General features: G+C 48.2%; 3 protein-coding genes across 7 annotated transcripts in view; 2 read left to right on the top strand and 1 right to left on the bottom strand.

Annotated features, from left to right (window-relative positions):
- Trim67 (tripartite motif containing 67) overlaps positions 1 to 7,080 on the top strand; it is a 45,704-nt gene extending 38,624 nt beyond the window's left edge. For 2 of the 3 annotated variants that reach the window (XM_020176644.2, XM_020176643.2), the window contains exons 11-12: positions 5,341 to 6,356; positions 6,673 to 7,080. The gene's annotated coding sequence lies outside the window, so the exon portion shown is untranslated. The remainder of the gene's footprint in view (positions 1 to 5,340; positions 6,357 to 6,672) is intronic. The other variant, XM_074056878.1, reaches the window with a different exon arrangement.
- Positions 4,438 to 11,195, bottom strand: Fsaf1 (40S small subunit processome assembly factor 1). 2 transcript variants are annotated; one of them, XM_074056883.1, is made up of 7 exons: positions 11,037 to 11,195; positions 8,686 to 9,026; positions 7,877 to 7,933; positions 7,080 to 7,175; positions 6,912 to 6,998; positions 6,369 to 6,421; positions 4,438 to 4,943 (listed from the first exon to the last, which is right to left on the bottom strand). In XM_074056883.1, the coding sequence occupies exons 1-7, from the start codon at positions 11,140 to 11,142 to the stop codon at positions 4,805 to 4,807; spliced, it is 879 nt and encodes a 292-aa protein (XP_073912984.1). In that variant the 5' UTR covers positions 11,143 to 11,195; the 3' UTR covers positions 4,438 to 4,804. The 2 variants fall into 2 exon arrangements, with proteins under 2 accessions (XP_073912984.1, XP_020032226.2); XM_020176637.2 differs by having other exon boundaries at positions 8,686 to 9,023.
- Positions 11,196 to 11,252: 57 nt separating this feature from the next.
- Gnpat (glyceronephosphate O-acyltransferase) overlaps positions 11,253 to 19,357 on the top strand; it is a 29,203-nt gene continuing 21,098 nt past the window's right edge. For both annotated transcript variants that reach the window (XM_074056879.1, XM_074056880.1), the window contains exon 1: positions 11,253 to 11,485. In XM_074056879.1, the coding sequence (XP_073912980.1) occupies positions 11,408 to 11,485 (78 nt within the window). In that variant the 5' untranslated portion in view covers positions 11,253 to 11,407. The remainder of the gene's footprint in view (positions 11,486 to 19,357) is intronic.

Genomic DNA, 19,357 nt, shown 5'->3' with positions numbered 1-19,357 from the left:
GGTAATTCTGTGCCTCACTATCCCTGCCTGCAAATAGGATTAGTCATAATTAACCTACCTCACGAGGCTCATAAAAAACAATAAAAAAAGCCCGGTCTCTCATCTCTTAAGTCTGGCTGATGGCTCACAGCCTGTATGGAGATTCTCCAGCCCTCTGACCATGGTGTCTGGCACCCAAGCCTCCTCGTGACCCCACAACTATTTATTACACAGCTGCCTGGCTTTGCAGAGGCAAGAGGCATTTCAGACCAGTTCCGTGTGACCACAGAACTCGCACATCCTTTCCTGGTGAGACCTGGGTTGGTGAACTCTCAATGCATTGAACAGGCACCTGTTAGCAATCCCCTTGGCGTGCTGAAGGCAGCTGAAGCAAGGAGAGGGGTGACCCTGGCCTTCTGCATCCTTCTGCAACTCTGTTACCTGAGTTCTGGAGTCCAAGGAGTTCCTCCACCCATGGTCTGTCCCGTCTCCCGAGCTCTCCGCAGTGGGACTGTCTGTGAAAGTCATGCATGTGAGTGACGTAAGATGCAAGTGACTAGAACCTAAGGAGCAAAGGGGCTGGCTGGTCACAGGTTGCTTTCAGACAACTGGTGGCTGTAGGACTTCTTGGCCTATGCCATGGGGGGGAAGGGGGTGAATGAGGTTGGCTTCAGTGGTGAGTTGGGAGAGGGCTCTACAGAAGTCTTGTCTGGAGGCGAATTATTCGCAAGGGGGCCTGGCCTAGTCAGAGCTTAGGATCAGAAGGCGACACGGAGACCATGCCTTTGGGCAAGGCTCTGAGCAGAGGCCAGGAACAGGTGCCTGGGCTGAAAGGGGGCTGCTGGGGCTGCTGGTGGCTGTGGAAGCAGGACGTGTTGGCGTGTGCTCTCTGAGAGCAGCCTGGGACGGGCCTTTCAGGTCCTCACCCCAGGAGCCTGGACTTCTGAGCCCCAGCCTTTCTCAGCACCAAGCAGGGCACTGGCAGGCAGAAATGTAAATGCATGACGTAGAATTGCAGCCTTCGCACTAAGCTGTGTACTAAGCATGAGAGGTGTTTGTTTAACGTTGGCAAAGGAATTTAACAAGCAAAAAGCTGTGTCCTTGTTTTGGCTGTTGACAGAACTTCCGTTTTCCTGCCTTTCCTTGCCCTCTCTCCTCGCCCCTCCCCCTTGCATCACTTTCTGTCCCCAGTGGTTGGTATTTGGTGGCAGCTCCTGGTCCTGTGGCTGGTCATGTTTCACTAAAAACACGGAGGGGTGGGCAGTGCTAAGGAAAGTAATTTTTTCTAATTTTTTGTATTGGTATCCACAAGCGTTTGTATTTTTTGAATTGCAAACACTGTGTTTTCTGGTCTTTGGGGGTTGGTTGAACTTCCTGTATTTACTTTTTGGAAAACTTGAGTTTTAACACATTCTTAAGCAGGTTTGAAATAAATTCTTTTGACACTGCCAACAACTGGGAGACAGGTGTGATCTTTGGTCAGTGCTCAGGGCCACTTCTGCCTTTCTTCAGACTGGTCCTGGTCACCCCCCTGGGCAAGGCACCTGGTCTCTCACCCAGAGGACCAGCAGGTGTTGGTAGCAGCAGGTCAGTGTGCTTCTGCCTTGGGGGGCCCTGGAAATGTTGAGATGATCACATATGACCGTGAATTGTAAGGCATCAAGTCCCACAGTAGGGAGGTCATGGGGTAACAGGGCTGGAGCTACCTAACGAGTCAACATATGGTTAAGACAAATCCAAGCTGGGCGTGGTGGCCACACCTGTCATCCCAGCTGGGCCAACTGGAGCTACAGAGTGTGACCTTCTCAACAACAAAAAGGTACGTCCAGGAAAAACTGATCTGGGTTCTACACAAAAACTGAGCTTTGGGGAACCATCCTAACTAAGGCAAGCATTAAGGAGACTAACTGGCCCTTCACCATGTGACCGAGAGAGAGTCACATGTCTGACCCACCCGCGTCCCTCAGTGGTCCTCACAAGCAGCCATGTCATGTCCCAGCAGGCCCTGAGGCCAGTTACCTGCTGGACTCCAAGATGGGCAAAGTAGGTAGGGCAGGTGCAGGTCAGAACTTAAGGGAGGCAGACTCAGAGTGGGTGTGGGTGTTTCTTAGGGTGGGAACCAAGGTGTCTCCCCTAGAGGGAGACATTGAGGGTCAATGAAGGCCTTGGCCAGCTTAACTCTAGCTGGGACCAAGGACTGGAGGCCTTTAGTGCCCTTTCAACGGCTGCTCATTGACTGTGATCACTTGGGAAGGGGAGGGGTGAGCACTGTGCAAGCAGGGCTAAGTTCTCTCCTCCCTGACTGTACCTCATCCCCACTGACCCCATGTATGCTCCCGACACCCTGGGTCAGGGTGGCCCAGCCAGGAGCTGGTTCCCCATGGGATTCCAGTTGCCCACCAGTGTGTCTGCCCCAACCTGTCCTCCCATCGTCCTGTCCACTAGCGAGCTGCAATACCCAGCACAAGACCTGAGTGTCACATAACTACAGGTGAATAAAACTAAGTGGGTAAGACGCGGCCAGAGTTCCCCTCCTCCAGGAATACTGACCAGACCCTCACAGCTGGAGGCAGTCCCTCCAGGGCTGCACATGTCCCTTTTGCATAGGTCACCACTGTCACTCACACCCGCATAAGCCCTGGAGGGCAGGGACACTACTTTGATCACACCTCTGACTGTAATTTGTGGTATGGGGGTGGGAGGATATAGAGATGCCTCACTCCAGGCAGCTTGGAGGGCAGGTGGGTGGAATATGGAGGAGGGGAGAAGGTACCCCAGCCCTGGCAGCCAGGCACATGTCACCCACATTACTGCTGTGCTGGGGAAGGGTGCCCCAGTAGGAGGGTGAGTGGTGCTGGGAGTACAAGCAGGGAAGGTGGGGTCAGGGGTGAGAAATCTGCTTTTCCCCATCAGGCTGACTCCATAGTAAGCAATAGGCCAGGTGTGGTGGCACATGTCTAGAATCCTAGTTTCCTGGAGGGCAGGTGGGAGGATTGTAGTCTGAAGCCAACCCAAGCTAAGTGAGAGATCTTATCATCTAAAAAGCAAACTAAAAGCAAATAGGGCTGGGGGGTTGGGAGGTATGGCATGGCTCAAGTGGTAGAGGGCTTGCTTAGCAAGCATGTAGAGCCTGAGTTCAACTCTCAGTACTATTTAAAAAAAAGAAAAAGAAAAGCCATTGCATCTTTGCACTATTGGTCCAAATAGGCAAGAGCTGACCAAGAGCCCCTAGTTGTCAAGACTGTGCCTTTCCACCTTCTTAATCTGCCAGCAGAGGGGGCAGCTCTGCAGCCCTTACCTGGAGAGTCCAGGCTCCATCTCCCCCAGCCCTGCTGTCCACACGGTCATGCAGGAAAGTGTGGACTGAACTGTGCCAAGGCAAGGTATGTATAGGGTCAGGAAGCAATGACCAACTGCCCAGGGCCCTGACACCAGGTGTTTTCCTATGTGGCTATCGCCAGCCCTTGGCACAATTCCATCTTCCCTTGGATGACTTTCAGGTCACTTCTGTTGCTGACCTGGCTGGAGAAAACTTCACCAACAGGAAATAAAGAGCCCAGAGTAAGCCAGATCTTCGGTTGTTGTACCTTATGGATTTATTGTTGCCCCTTAACCTCTAAGTGCTTCTAAGATACTCAGTGCTTAGAAAACTTTAAATACTGACAGCTAATGGAATGGAAGGCAAACTTAAGTCACCCACACCTGGGACTAGCCTGGGGCTCATTGCCTGAGCCGCCATGGCTCATGAGGCTCTCCTGAGTTTCCCTAGTGCTTTGCTGTGTTTAAGACTTTCTATCATTCTTGAAAAGTCCAATATATTTCCTAATGGCCTTTCCACACAAGTGGGAAGCTGAAGCCCTGGGTGTGACTTTGTTGGCACCATTCATCTTGAGTTCCTCTGGTGAGGCCTTGGAGCCAGCTTAAAGCCATGGAAACCCAGACACTGACTACTCCTCGGGTTCCTGACTAAAACTGCATTATTTGCTAGGCTGGGATCTTAACTTTTTGGCAATTAAAAAAAAGCCAAAACTATTGCCGTCAGTGAAGATTCCCTCTAACGTGTCATGATCTTTGAGAAGCTGCTGACCCCTTAAGAAGACATTATAAAAAATACAAGCCAGGTACTGGTGGCTCACACCTGTAATCCCAGCGACTCAGGAGGCACAGATCAGGGAGACTGTGGTTTGAGGCTGGCCCCAGGCAATTAAGTTTGTGACATCCCATCTTGAAAAAACCCATCACAGAGCTCGCAGAGTGGCTCAAGTGATAACACCTGCCTAGCAAGCATAAGACCCTGAGTTCAAACCCCAGTTACCCCCCAACACCCCAAAACAAAAAACCCAAAAAACCACAGAAAACTGCACGAAGCTAGGGCTCTGGGGATACAGCACTTAATGAAGTGCAGGTGCTAAGAAACGACTTAAAACAGTTCACTCCGCCTGTGAGTAGTCAGCCACATATTCTACAAAAGTTGTGTTTTATTTATATAGTTTCTTACAAATTAGATTTTATACACACAGCAAGCTGAAAATTAAAATTGCTTTTCCACAATGCAGCTGACAAATTACTAAGTTCTTGGTTCTTTCATAACAAGGTAACATTAAGTTATTAAAAACTTGTAAAGGCAAGTTAATGTTATTCTCAGCACTTACGAGACAAGTTACAAAAGCTGTACTGCCAGCAAGCACACCAACATAGCAGCCAGGACAGGATGGTGCCCGCCACACACGTGGGTGGCGAGGAGTGAAGTGTTGGCTTTCTTCCTCAAATGAAAAGGCAGAGTGGGAAACAGACTGAAGTCAGCCACTTGTGCCCACTCCTTGTGTCATTTGGCCACTCGGGAAGAATTTATTTTCTTGACATCAGCTGGGCTCAGAACCAATGCCCCATTTTTGAATTTTCCAACCTGTCCAATCCGTCCACTTGACAAGATGCTGGGGGCCGACTTCTTCTTCTTGGATTTCCTACATCCGAGGTGAGAGGGATGGGCAGTTAGGCATAGGAAGCACAACTCCTCCACTGCAGCCACACGCGGCCTCTCAGGCCTTTTGCATGCTCTTTCTAGGCTGTCCCTCCTTTGCTCAGTTCTTCACTTGTCACCTCCCTCAAGTGACTTCCCAACTCATTCCAGTGATGCTCTGACAACACACTACTGGACTTAGCATAATGAGTACTTTTTAAGTAAAAACACACACACACACACACACACACACACACACACACACTCTGCAGCCTCTTCACAGGACTTGCATAATGAGTACTTTTAAGTAAACACACACACACTCTCTCTCTCTCTCTCTGCAGCCTCTTCACAGGACTTGCCAGTACTGGCTAGCACTGATTATCTGTTTCTTTGTCTAGGTTGCCTCCTTCCCTATCATGCATATCCCAGAGGACAGGGCTTCCTAAGGGTGATCACAACCAGCCACCAACACCTAAAGCACCTATGTGCTGCCACCGGACACCTGTGGCAGAACAATGACTACTTTACAGCTCGTACATCAGAAGGGGTCCAAGAAAAAAGGCTAAAACAAGTCATTTCTGGAACATTAAGTGGGAAAGAGAGGAAGGGCCTGGAATGAAAGCTCAGAAGCAAGCACTGGGCAGCGGTCAGTACTCCACCATGCAGAACACCAAACACCGGCATAGGAGCTGTGCTGGCATCAGCAGGCTCCCATGACAGAAGGGAGTTGGGCAGAACCATCTTCAGCACCTAAGGCGTCTGGTGCTTGACAGTGGAAACTGGAGAAGGCTTCGCATTCAGTGTGGGGCAGCTGTTTGGTCTTGAGCAGTGATGCTCAATCTTGACTGTCAACTTCACTGAACTGACGGATGCCTAGGTTAGTAAAGCCCGCCTCTGGGTGTGCATGTGAGGGTATTTCCAGAGAGGGTTCAGAACAGATGGCACTGACTTAGCAAATGGTTCAATCCTGTGTTGAGTCATAGGACGGCATTATCAGGAGGTGAAAGGTAGAGGTGGGGGCCTAGGTGGAGGACATAGGTCACTGGGAGGCGAGCTCTGGGGGGTGGGGCTGTATCCTGCTCTGGCCCCTCCTTGCATCCCTGTTTCTCTGCTTCTGTGGCACCACAATGTGAACTGCCCGTTTTGCCATGCCCTCCCCACCACAATGGACTGGTACCTCTGAGACCGTAAGCCAAAAATCAATTCTTCTACCCTTAAGTTGTGTCTGTCAAGCACTGGGTCACAGTTACCCAACAGTGACTAACACAGGTGGGTTCCTAAGCCCTTCTTCCCTTGCAGGGTTGACTGGAGTAACTGAGAGGCAAAGACATACTCTGATGCGCTAGATTACTGAACACTTGGAGGTGCCACATCGGAACTGAGAGGTCACCCTGTGTCCTGCCCGGCACCCAAGGTGCTCACTCACCTGTCTTCCTGCCCTTTCCTCTTCTTTTTCTTGAAAATATCCATATCCTGGATCTGATTTCGGAATTTAAGATAATATGTGTGTCAGTAAAGGGTACAATGATTTTAACAGGGGCAAGAGGTTTGTGGTGAAAAGCCACCAAGCTACTTCTAGTTTTCAGACTTTTTTCAAGTGGACATATTAGACATAACACTCACAGTCTCACCCTGAAACCTTTTCAAGAATGCAAAAGGCTATTCTAAAAAAAGTAGTCTTCCATTTCAGGTGCAAGAGGGAGTGTCATGTCTCTCCTTGTGTGTCACAGGCCCTGGATCCTGAATGACCACAAGGAAGACAACAGAGCGGCAGCAGCACAAGCTACAGCCTGGCTATCGAGCCCAAGCTCCCCTCGAGCACACTGGATCCCCAGCGGTGTTGCGGAGTGTGGCCGATGTAGGGGTGTCCTGAATGCTTTCCAGGGAGCGGCTTCCTGCACCCCTGGGGCAGGCCACCCCATTTTTCTGTTTTAGTGTAAGAGTAAAGCACCAACTACATCATACCTACCTCTGTCTTTTCCTCTTTCTTTGCTGCCCTTTTTTCTTTGATTTGCTGCTGTAAAACCTTATAATTCACGTACCTATTTTTGGGAGGCTGAGGTGAAAGAATCAGGGAACATCATCAGTTTTTATTCTACAAATATCTCCCAGCATCCCCTGTGTTGGCAGCCCTCACCTTAGCACCCAGCATGATAGCACGCTCCTGCTCCAGGACTCTTTCCTTTCCTTTCCCATAGCCTGTGATGCCAAAGCGGTGTACTTCCAAACGCGCCTGTAGACACACAACAGGGTCTGTCCCGCGCCTCCCCGCAGCTGCACAGGAGAAAACCATTCATTCCTAGGAGTGGTGCTTTTTGGATGCACATGCAGTGCAGTTCTGCAGGGCTGTGGCTGATGGGGCTCCATGGACTCTCTCCTTCCATATCACCACTATCTCTCAATATCTTTCTTTCTCCCTCGTTTAATCTCACAGAGCTGGGACTGGAGGCAGAGCTCTGTGGTGCACTAGGATGCCCTCTCAAAGGAGTCATTACCCCTTACTGCCAGGCAATAATTTCAGCTGAAAGAAACCTCTGCAGACATATTCCACACATGGGGAACCTGTGTGTTCCCCATGCAGCTCAAACAGACTGCTTCGACAAGGAAGTGGACAATGTCACCAACATCCACTCTCAGCCACCAAATTACTTCCTCCTGTCCTTTTCTTATGCAGTTTAAACCTGTTATAGGCACAGAACACACACATCCCTGCCTTTAACCTACCACTGTATCACTGGCATGTAGTTGTGAAGCCATCAGGTATTACTCGAGTGCACAATACTCAATCAAGTGAATGAAGCAGGATTTGCTTAACTGTTTCAACCTAGCCATCAGACTGGTGACATATTCATTTTTTGGTACTATAAATCTGTTAATGTATTAAAAAACTTATAATAAATTTAATATAAACACAAACTTTCTCCAAGTACATACCTTTTCTAGATTAAATTCTTGAATAGCCACATCTTTCTCAGGGATACTAGTTTTAGTCTGCAGAGAAAAAAGTGCTTGTTAAAACCACCTATTAGCCGGGCACTGGTAATCCTAGCTACTTGGGAGGCTGAGACTGGGAGGATTGAGGCTCAAGGACAGCCTGAGCCAATAGCCAGAGCAAAACAACCTGGAAGTGTGGCTCAAGTGGTAGAGCATTTGCTTTGCAAGCATGATGCCCTGAGTTCAAACCCCAGTGCTCTTCCACTAGAAGGTAAGTTCTTCAGAGCAAAGAATGTTGTACATTTTGGTCACTGCTATGCCCCAGACCATGGCTGCCACACAGTGGGAATGTCAGAAAGAGATGCTACTAACTGAGTTTTTCTCTAAGGAGTAGCAAGCACAAGGGTTTTAAGTGGGAAAGGGTTAGCTGTGCAGGTCTGGGTTTAGCAAACCTGAAACTCCAGAGACAGTCCTATTTTCATGGTCTGTAGCTGGCCAGCTCCTGAGCAGTGAGCAATTACAATATTCCACTGACTAGAGTGCTTCTGCAGACCTGACCTTAGCCACTGCTGCACCAAGTCTGCCCAGCAATGAGATTTACAGTGAACATCTACTTTTCTAAGGAAGGCCAGAGCTTGATAACCAGGGTCACTCTGTATGTCTATGTGATGGATAACAACTACGTGCTGAATCCTACAAGCCACTCAGCAAATTCTCAGGTCTGAGGGTAGCCATGAAGACCTGACAGAGACTATAAAGGGAGTCACCTAATGCCTTGATCACCTTGTATAAACCAACCAAATCATTACCTTTGTGTGCTCATCTTGATCTGGCTTCAATTTCCTGTTTTTACTTTTGCTGTAAAATTCTACCACTTCTACTCGCTCCCTGTTGTTCTTGAAGGTAGAAGACAATACTGTGGCAGGGGCTTCGGGTCCTGACGGGGGAGCAGGGGGAGTGACAGCAGCACAGTGCAGCTCTTCTCTGAGTTCCTCAAAAAAGCTGGATGCTCTCTTCTTCTGGTGTCTCACAAGACAGCCTGGTAGTGGAGCTGGCTCTGCTACCTTGAAGGCTGCAGCCTCCACGTCTCTCTTCTTGTTTTCTCTCTTCTTTCTGACTCTTTTCTGTTCTGTTTCAGCCTCTGTCTCTGCTTATTCAAACACAAAAAGGAAAAACAAGTATTTTCAGTTTAGCTGACACTAATACCAAACCATGTGACAGAAAGAGGCTACCCATTTCCTTCAAGTCAAGAGTATTTGCACAATGTACAGAATCCAAACTACAGTCATCTTTTCCTTTGTTCCTCAGTCATCTCAGCAATGGTTCCCAGGGCTAGGAAGCCCAGTTGGTTCACGTTAAGCCTCTATACTAATGTTTAACACTTTCTAGGATTATGGGTATGTGTAATGGTTTTCCTGGTTTCTTTCAGTTATGAATTATGGAGAACCTAAGATGACTGGCCTACCTTGAATGCCTTTTTTTCTATTAAATTTCCCTATCTTCTGTTTGTTTCATCTGTTCGGGCTCTGACCAGTGATCTGAAAGTTCTAACCAAAATTCCAGACCTCATTACTCACCTACAGTAGGAGCATAAGAGTTCTCTAAACATCAGTCTTTACCCAATATTTATTGAGAGTCAGCTAAACTCTGACACTAGGGATATAAAAATGAATAGGCATAGTCCAGGCCTTCAGAGCTCCTAGCATGACGATTTCCAGCCTCTGCAGATATAAACTATTTAGGATTTTACAGAATAGTCTTTTTCTCTAGATTTTAAACTTCTGAAGATCAAAGACTAAGTTTTCTCTGTCCTCCAGCAGTCCAAGGCATTGAGATACCCCTCACAGGACAAGTCAATGAGCGCTGAACCCAGCCCTGTAAACTACTAGAGTAGGGTGAACAGCCTGTCTTCTCTTGCCTCTCTTCAATCTAACAACTAGCGGGTACTCTTCAGCAAGACTCTTTAACCACAGGGGCCAGTGGCTCACGCCAGTAATCCTAACTACTTGGGAGGATTGTGGTTTGAGGCCAGCCTGGGCAAAAAGTTCATGACACACCATCTCAACCAACAGCTGGGCGAGGCTGCAGACTGTTATCCCAAGCTACTTACTAGGAATGGGGGATCGTGCTTCCAGCCTGGACAAAGTTCACAAGGCCTCATTTTAACAGGGAAAAAAAAAAAAAAAAAAGGCAAAACATGGTGGAGCGCACCTGTCATTCCAGTTACTGTGGGAAGAGGTCTGCAATCTAGGCTAGCCTGAGCAAAAAGTGAGACCCCCTTCTCCAAATTAACTGGAGCAAAAAAAGGACTGGAGGCGTGGATCAAATGATAGCCCACACAGCAAGCGAAGAAGCCCAGTTCAAACCCCAATACCGCCAAAACAAACAAAAACCCTCCAGGGCTGGTTTCTCCATTTGAAATAACGGGATTAATGGCAGTATCTTTAAGGTCCACAATCACAGGTTGCTGTGAAAGTTATGGGGGTGTTAATGTGCAAAGCATGTAGTATACAGCAAGGTCTGCAAACCTACGAATTACTGCTTTTACTGTGTAGGTGCGCTTAGAATTTTGAGCAAGTACTCCATAATAAACACAAAAGCGCCTTCGAAATACTTCTTCAAACTAAGAGATATCCTGTCCTAAAAAGCAGGATTGCCATATGAGGTCGTCAGTGAAGGGCCGTCCTCCTTGTTGAAAGGCCAGGCAGGTGCCAATCTTCACTAATGAGCCTTTTAATCTCCTTTTTTCCCTTAAGGAACGTAAAAAGAGCCGGGAGCCAGTGGCTCACACACGTAATCCTAGCTACTTGGGAGGCTGAGACCTGGAGGATGGCAGTTCGAGGTCAGCCTGGACACATGGTTCAGGAGATCCTATCTCGAAAATAAGCAGAGCAAAATGGACTGGAAAAGTGGTTCAAGCGGTAGAGCGCCTGCTTCGCAAGCGCAAAACCCCGAGTTCAAAAGCCAGTTTCCCCCTGTCCCCTCCAAAAAAGAGGAGACCACAAGGTCCGTCAACTTGTGGGGAAAAGGCCTTGGAAAGGATGGCGCGGCAGGGTGAGCCAGCGGACGCTCAAGGACCGGCCCGCAGCCAGGGAGCCAGGTGACACCGCGCATCCCGCGGCCCCGCGCATGCCGCCCACGTGGGCCGCGCCCGCCTCACCCAGGTCGTAGAGGGTCCGCAGCAGGGTGTCCAGGGCTGCCTCAGAGCCAGAGGGCACAGCCTGCCCGGACGCCAGCTCAGGAACTGCTTCCGGCTCCGGCGCCATTGCGTCCGCGCGGACCCCCGCCGTAGGTCACGACTCCCGGCCGCCACTTCCGCTTCCGGCGCGGCGTGCGCGCATGCGCACAAGGTCCCGCGCGGCTTCCGCCCTGGCTAAGATGGCGGCGCCCGGGGTCCCGTGCGGCAGCCTTAGAGGGTGCCGCCGCCCTGGGCGAGGTCAGGCCGCCCCGCGCGGAAGAACCGCCCCCAGCGGCTGCACCACCGCCGCGTAGCAGACGAGCCCAGGCCCCGCCCTGGACGGCAGCCGCGCCATGGACTCTCCGAGCTCCTCTAAGTCCCACTGTTCCGTCGGCCCCACCAGTCCCGGCTCGGCCGTGCTCCTCTACGCGGTAGGCGCCCAGGAGACCGAGACCCGGGCGGGGCCTCTCCCCCCACCCCCCGCCCAGGACTGCTCCGCCCGGCCCCGGTCCTCCGACCCCTCGGCTCGGAGAAGCGGCTCCCCGGGCCCCGCGGAGCAGGGGCTGGTGCGCGGCCTGGTTTCCAAGGCAACCGCGTGTCGCTGTGCCTGTGTGCAAACGTGTCTGCTGGTCCCGGTGTTAACCGGTGGCGGTTCCTCCCCGTGTCTCCTCCAGCCCTGAGTCCCGACCCGGCGACTTCTCGCCTCCCACACCTTCCCGGGGGGAAGCCCCCGGCCCGGGTGCGGCTGGAGTCCCTAAGGCCCCGGGAAGATGGGGAACTAGCGCTGCACTTTCTTACCTTTTTTGTCTTCCGTTCATCGACGAACTTTTCCCACTAGTCGTTTTAGAGGAGTGCCATTGCCACCCAAGCCCCTCTCCAGCCTACCCTCTGTACCCCAACCCCTCTCTGGTTTTAACGGGTCCGCTTGTTTTTTTTTTGGTTTTTTTCCAAAAGAACGTTGGTCGCTTACAAGTTTCGTGAAGGGTTGGGAGGTGGAAGCTTTGGGATTGCACCATCTTGGGGCAACTGATTTGGCTTAATTTTTATCTATTTTAGGAGAAAATTGAAATAATGCATTTTATTTTCACCTTTGTTTTGGTACTGGAGTTTGAACTCGGGGCCTTGCACTTGCTAGGCAGGTGCTGTATGTACCACGTGAACCACGCTCCCAGCCCCAAAGAATTTTTTAAAGGCATGTGTCCGTGCCCTGGCAGTTAGTTCCCGATTTAAGTACAGTGTAATGTTATTTGTGCAGGAAGGTCTATGGAAGGGAAAATCCAAGAGGGGGCGGAGGGGGCACCCAAACCCGGTTTTTTAAGAGAATCCTACCACGTTCAAATTGGGACAGTATTCTTTGGAACATGGGGTAACTTCTGTCTCTGTTAAGAACTTTTGGGTTTGTGATTGCTGTTAACTGCCGCCTTCTCTAAAGTTTATTGCTTAAGCCTCTCTCCTCATTGACCTTGTCACCCCATAGTTCTCTGATAGTTCACCTTTGTTTTCTGACTCTGCTACTCCAAAACAGGCATGTGGGAAAAGAAGGTTGTTGTGTAAGACCCAGCGTTCATTAAGTACCTTCTTTGGCTTTAAACTGGTTTCTGAATTAAATGGAGTTTTCTTCATGTATACTGCAAAGGAGTTGGTTTTTCACTTCCCCCTTCACCAATGATTCTTTAAAGATAAGATTTTTGTCGTCTGGTTGTCAGTGACTCATGCCTGTAATTCTAGCTACTTTGAAGGCTGAGATCAGGAGGATCATGGTTCAAGGCCACCCTGGGCAAATAGTTCTTGAGACCCCCCTCCCCCCAATCTGCAAAGTAACCAGATCAAAATGGACTGGAGTTGTGGCTCAAGCACTAGACAGCTTGATTTGTAAGCATGAAACCTTGAGTTCAAACTGCAGTTCTACCAAAAAAAAAAAAAAAAAAGACTTTTTTGTCGACTTTTTCTTGTGGAGGACTAAGGCAGTTGCATGTGAGCATTTTCTGCTTCTGCTGCTGGACAGCAGCCCTCTCCCTACTGGTAGTTTTTGCTGAGCTTGGTGACTGCACAGCTTTACTTTATGACAACCTGAACTTGAAGTGTCTCCTATTACTGCAGGCTGGCCTTACTTCATCAGCCACACTTGTTTTGAAATACTTTCTGCTAATCTGAAAGTGGTGCTTTAGAAATATTTAAGATGCTGCTGATAACAGCAAACATTAGGAGTGCCTGCCATATCCTAAGTCATTTTTGGTGCCTAAGACTGCCTTGCCTTTAAGACACAGGAAGTCATAAAAGTAAATGAGTTGTTACTATTAAGTGGGATTAGGGCACTGATTGAAGCAAGTACAGCATGTTGTGCAAGTCAGGAAGGGGCATCTAGTTTCTTTGGAAACTTGGAGAAGGCTTCTAAGAAAAGGTGACAACTGAGCTGAGTTTTTGAGGTGTGAATGGTAGGTGAGGTTGGGAAACACTGTCCTCGGCATTGTAAGAACGCCACTGCCTTGCCCATGAGGGAAAACTGATCAGTTAGATAACAGTAAAGTAGAGGGGACATGAGAAACAAAACTGAGGAAGTAGGCAGAGGATATTTCCTGAAGAAGCTTTGTATAATGTGTTCATGCACCTGTAAGGATAAAGCTTAGCTTTTTGAAAGCCCATTCACACTGTAGAAAGTCTGGGAAGACTGCTGGGCTTCTGGCACGATGTATGTGGGTAGCCTCTTTCACTAGATAGAGACTGTAGGAAGAGGAATCTCCTGTGCAAGCATGAAGCTCAGTTAAGACGCGGTGGCAGTAACCGGAGATGTGGTGGAGCTTAAATGAGGTGTAGCTAAGGAAAAGGGTCAGTCTGGTTTTGACTGTTGGGTTTCTGTGATTTGGCAACTGGGCAGGTGATGATCTTCTGGGTAATAGGAGCAGGTTTAGCTGGGTAGCAGAACAGTGACAGCTTGAGATGTGAGATTTTAACTTGTGGATTATGTTTTGGAGCAGATACATCATAAGGGTTTGGGAGACATCCAAGTGAAGTTGGATGATGGCACCAGAGGAAGGTCTGATCTGAATATGTAGATTGGGCAGTCATCAGCAGGTGGAATGTAGCTGAAGCCGGGGATGTACTTGAAATCCTTTGGAGAGACAGCTGTGGGATGGGTGTCCCACTGGTGCTCCTTGTTAGAGGTCAAGGAAAGACCCAGATGCCTCACAGTGCTCCACGGACTGTATGTGACTTGGCAGTCACTGCTGCTCTTACCTCACCATCTTGCCTGCCTGGCCTCAGCCAACCCTCGGGCAGTGAGCACGCCCCTCTGTGTAGCAGAGCACTGTGTTGCTGGCTCTATTATATACCACCTCACAGAGGTCTGCAGGAGCTGTTGTCTAAAGGCACTTCCTCATTTGACCTATCTTAATCCCTTAGATTGTCTTTCCAGTGGTGTGCTGTGACAGTTTTGTACTGTTTTACCAGAGCCAATTGTTAGGTATTCATGGAGTTTCCATGCCAATTGTGAAACATAGCCATTGCTTAAAAATCAAAGATTAAGGGCCACCAGCTACTCAGGAGGCAGAGATAGGAGGATCAAGGTTCAAGACCCACATGGGCAAAAGCACAAGACCCTATCTGAAATATAACTAAAGCCAAAAAGGGCAGGGGTGTGGTTTAAGTGGTAGAGCACTTGCCTCAGAAACCAGAGGACCCGAGTTCAAAGATTAAATCATATACATTTAAAATGAAATTCTATTAAAAATAAAGATAATGACCATTACCAAATTTACCTTTCCCTAGTTATTTTACCGAAGCTTGCCCTGATCTCTGTTTTGGAGGTTGTGTATATATCACAAAAGGTGGGGCTTCTGTGTGCCCATGACTCCTGTGAAATGCACAACTCTGGAGAGTTCCATGGGAAGCTTTGAAACGGTGTGGTGGGAGAACATTTCCCACAGAGTGGCCGGTGCTGCAGGTCAGGGCTGCAACACTGACCAGCGCATTCCTGTGCGATCACTCAGGAACTGGCCTTGTCAGTTTCTCCTCTGCCCTTGCTTAATGTCCTGTACTTCTTAGTGTGGTGGTTGCCTGCCTGTTCATGCTGCATTCTGAGCTAGTAGAACAGTGCCTGGGACACTGTGGGTCCAGTGACTGAGTGAGAAGCCTCAGAGCAGCCAAAGGAGAGGTTCAGAAGGGGCCTGTTTGGCCATCAGAGGGAGGGGCCAATTGAGTGGGGGAGATGCTCATCTAAACCTTGCCAGGCTGGCCCTGTCTGGTGTTCCTGGGTGAGCTTTGGATGTAGGGAGGGCTGTTAGAGAGCAGGTGGCCCTCAGTCTTAGCTATACATAGGAGTCACTTGGAGTGTTTTAAGAGTTGGGGTGTTTGGGCACTGCTCCCAAGCCTAGTCAGCTAGGACTCTGTAGAGATGCGGCTTGGGAATCAGTACTATTAAAAAGTTCCCCGGGTTACTTTAACTTGCAGCCTGGGTTAAAAACACCAGATTAGACATTGGGCTAGAACCAGATTAGGGAAGCTTTGTGCTTTATCCTATGAGTATTAGAAAGCTGTCACCAACAGGATTCAGAAGATAGCTGTGTTCAGCTGTTCATTTTTTTAATTCTACAACTGAGTTCCTTCTAGCAGTAGTAGGTACAAAAAATGTGTAAGACCTACCTGGACAAGAAGTTGCAATCTTGTGTGTAAAGCATCAAATTTTGAGTTTAATAAAGTATTTTAGATATGGGTCTTGAAAACCCAGTGATTGAGCAAGGATTTGGGGGAAGATGGCCAGCTTAGTCTAGGTCAAGGGGAGGCCAGAATGTTGTGCTGAAAAGAGGGAACGCAAACTATGGTGATGGCTGCGTGTCTGGCAGATGGACAGTGGAAAAGGCCTTTGTAAATGGCCTTTTCTCAGTAGCTGGTACCACCAGGCATTGTTAACTCATAAAGGATGCTGTGTCCATCATGGTCGCCACTGTATCTCCGGCACAAACCACAGACCAAGCTCGAATACTTGAGCTTCAGTGCTCTTCTCAGCGAAGCAACTTGCACGGAGACATAGGAGCGTGAATTAGTATAACTTGTTTAGGGAACTGCAGGTCTTTGAATAGTGAGATTATCGGGGTGGAGGGGAGACCACGAAGCGCCGAGGGTCTTGAGCTAAGAGGTGTGGGCTTGGCCCTGCATGAAAAAGATCACAGTTGGTTTGTCGATGATCATATTCGGGGAGACTTCTTAAGAACATGTGTCTGCCACTCTCCCTTTGGGTTCTTGTGTGTCCTGGACATCACCCCTCGATATTCCCTACTGATTCTGACCTGTCCTCCCACGGCCAAGATCACTAGATGGGAAGTTCCTAAGATCCCTTTTAGCCTTTACATTATATAATGGACAATTTGTTGAGTCCAAGTGTGAGCTGATATAAGTATATATTAATGAGAAACATGAAGTGTGGGAAGGTTCTCCAGCTTCAAACAAGAGTGTGTGACGTCTTGATGACTGTAACTTTACACCAAAATTCCAGAAACATGGTCACGTTATTAGATAAAGAGGAAAGGGCCTGTCCTGTCCTCGTGGTCTGATGAGCAGACAGTTACATCCAGTGCATGGGATGCATACTGTGATAGGTGTGAGTAGCGGGCAGAGCAGTCCTGGTGAGGCCGATGTGAATAATTTTGTGGGGAACTTGGCTCCCCTTCTTGGAGGAGTAATGCACGAGCAGGGACAAGAGGGCAGATGCCTGCAGGCCCAGGGGGATTCATGCCAGCAAGGAAGGAGGCTGGAGAGGTGCAGCATGAACAGCGCAGAATGGAAGATGAGTGGATGGTGTCTGCTGTGGGGAGGAGAGGCCGGCCATGGCCGGCCTTGCCCTGCTCTGGAAGTGGCTTAGTTTTTATTTGAAGGAGGTGGAAGTTGTTCAAGTGTTTTAATAAGCAAGGACCAACCTGTGCTTTGACAAGAGCACAATGGTTGGCAAGCATGCCAGCGAGGAGGCTACTGTGATAGAGCCCAGGCTGCTAGGAGCCGGGTGAGGCAGGGCCTGCAGGTCTGAATAGACAGGTTCAAGACAGGTGGAGAGGGTGAGGCAGGAGGCATCTGGGATGATGCTGAAGGATGATGGCGGTTTCAGGAAAATAATTGGGTTGTAGCACCAGGCAGAGAAGTGTGTTGGGCTTTGGAAAGGCCAAATGTGAAGTGTTGGCAGCGGTGAGCGCGTGGGAGCTGTGTGGAAGGAGAGCAGGTCCATTTGGAAGCATTATAGATAGCTTCTTGGACCCTTGGCAGGTGAGGTACCCAGTAGTGTGGAGGGAAGAGGGAAGTGGAAGAAAAGAAGACATGCTTGTAGTTGGGACAGGAAAACCTCCTCCAGGGTTTTTCTGCTGTGATGAAAGTCATGCATTAGCAACTAAAGCAGCGAAGTTTCAGGACAGTTAGAAGTAGAGGGAAGGAAGGAGAGAGTCAGGAAATGGTGTCACACGGTAGAGTCTGGGAGGTGAAGACTAGAAAGAGGCCAGGATTGAAGGATCATGCTGACAGGAAACATTTAGAATGTTTGTGCATTTCTGTATAACAGCAAGGAGTGAGGAGTGATCCAGATGTCCAGCATTAAAGTCGAAAACTTTAAAAATAATGGAAGAAAGTCAGATGACACAGAGGGAGGTTGATGACAGTAAGTGAAAGAGTTAGGTTGCAAGTCTCAGTGTCTGTGTGATAGGGGAAAGTGTCCATATGCCTAAAAAAAGCGCTCCTTAGAATGTTCTCTGGATGTGGGATTGCAGATGGTTTTGTTTTCCTTTGCACTTGCTGTGTTTTCCAGATGTTTATAATGAGCACTTTGTGTCACTTTGAAAAAAAGGGAACATGGTTGTGTAGCAACTAAAGGCTTTAAAATAATATTAAATATAGGAATACAGCTGAAAAGACGAGGTAAAACTATATTTGTATGGCCCATATTTTGAACAAAAGCATGTGTTTCTGTAGTTATGAATAGAAAAAGAATAAGGTAATTACTACGTTGAGTTAGTTATTCAGTACACTGAATATATCCTAATAAAAAATTAAAGAAAAAAAAAAAAGAGTAGTTATTCCTGGGCCAGGCTTGGTGGTGTAATCCCAGCACTTAGGAGGCTGGAGCAGAAGGATGGTGAGTTTGTGGCCAGCCTGGGCTACATTAGGGAAACCCTGTCTCAAAAAAAAAAAAGGAAAGAAAGAAGAAAATAGCTGTATAGTTTTTCCTGGGGTTTAACATTGTAATTTATATTTGCTTACATGTTTCATTCTTTCCAAAATGTCCTTACTTAGGCATGGTGAGCAGTATAGGAATTGGTTAGAAAAAGTCTAAGCCCCAGCCCACGTTTTGGTCCTATTTGCCCTTAGGATCTGGGACCTTCTGTTCTGGGGAGCTGCTCACCTCTGCCTTTGGTTCTCTTGTAACGGGGCTAGTAGTAACTACCAGCAGGTTTGTCGTGAGGATTGTCTCCAGTGTTTTGAGCTCTTTTTTTTTTAATTTGTAATTTTTTTCTTTTGATAGTACCAGAGTTTGAACTCAGGGCCTCATACTTGCTAGGCAGGCACTCTGCCACTTGAGCCACTCCACCAGTGGAGCTCTTAGAATAGTCCCAACACTTAATAAGCAGCTATACATGGTAGCTATTATTACTATTATTACTACTACTGTTAATTAATGATCAGAAAAAACATTTTTTTAAATTAGCAATCCAAAGTAGCAAGAATATAATCAAAATACCTTGTAGGCATGTATCAAAAGGTAATAATGAAACCCATTTTTAAGGAAATTGCAAGAAAGATAAAAAGGGGGGGATAAGAGAGTAATGGAGAGGATAAATATAATCAAAGTATATTGATTATACTTTGATATAAGTATAAATATAATCAAAGTTCCATGAATGTATGGAAATATCACCGTGAACCCCTTACTGTACATTGTACAGTTGATGTGCACTGATATGAAGAAAGAATAAGTGAACCAAGCCTCATGGGCAGCCCTCTGAAGAGCAGTGGGGCTGCTGGGAAGAATCTGCACTGAGTGGGCTACAGAGCAGGCCAGAACGTGGTCACTGCAGCACAGGCTGCTCTGTGGGAGGGCTTTCTTCTTGAGTGACTTTTCCTCTTCTCTGCACCTAGCGGGTGTCAATTTGTTTGACATAGTTTGGGTTTCTAATGTGTGTTTTAATTTTTTTGTGTGAGATGTGATTTAACTCAGGGCTTCACACTTACAAAGCGGGCACTCTACTGCTAGAGACACATCTCTAGTCCATTTTGCTCTGGTTATTTTGGAGATGTGGCCTCTCAAACTATTTGCCCTGGCCTTAACTGTG

This window comes from Castor canadensis, chromosome 15 (genome assembly GCF_047511655.1).
Source record: "Castor canadensis chromosome 15, mCasCan1.hap1v2, whole genome shotgun sequence".
Taxonomy (NCBI): domain Eukaryota; kingdom Metazoa; phylum Chordata; class Mammalia; order Rodentia; family Castoridae; genus Castor; species Castor canadensis.
This window is presented reverse-complemented; position numbering and strand designations above follow the sequence as displayed.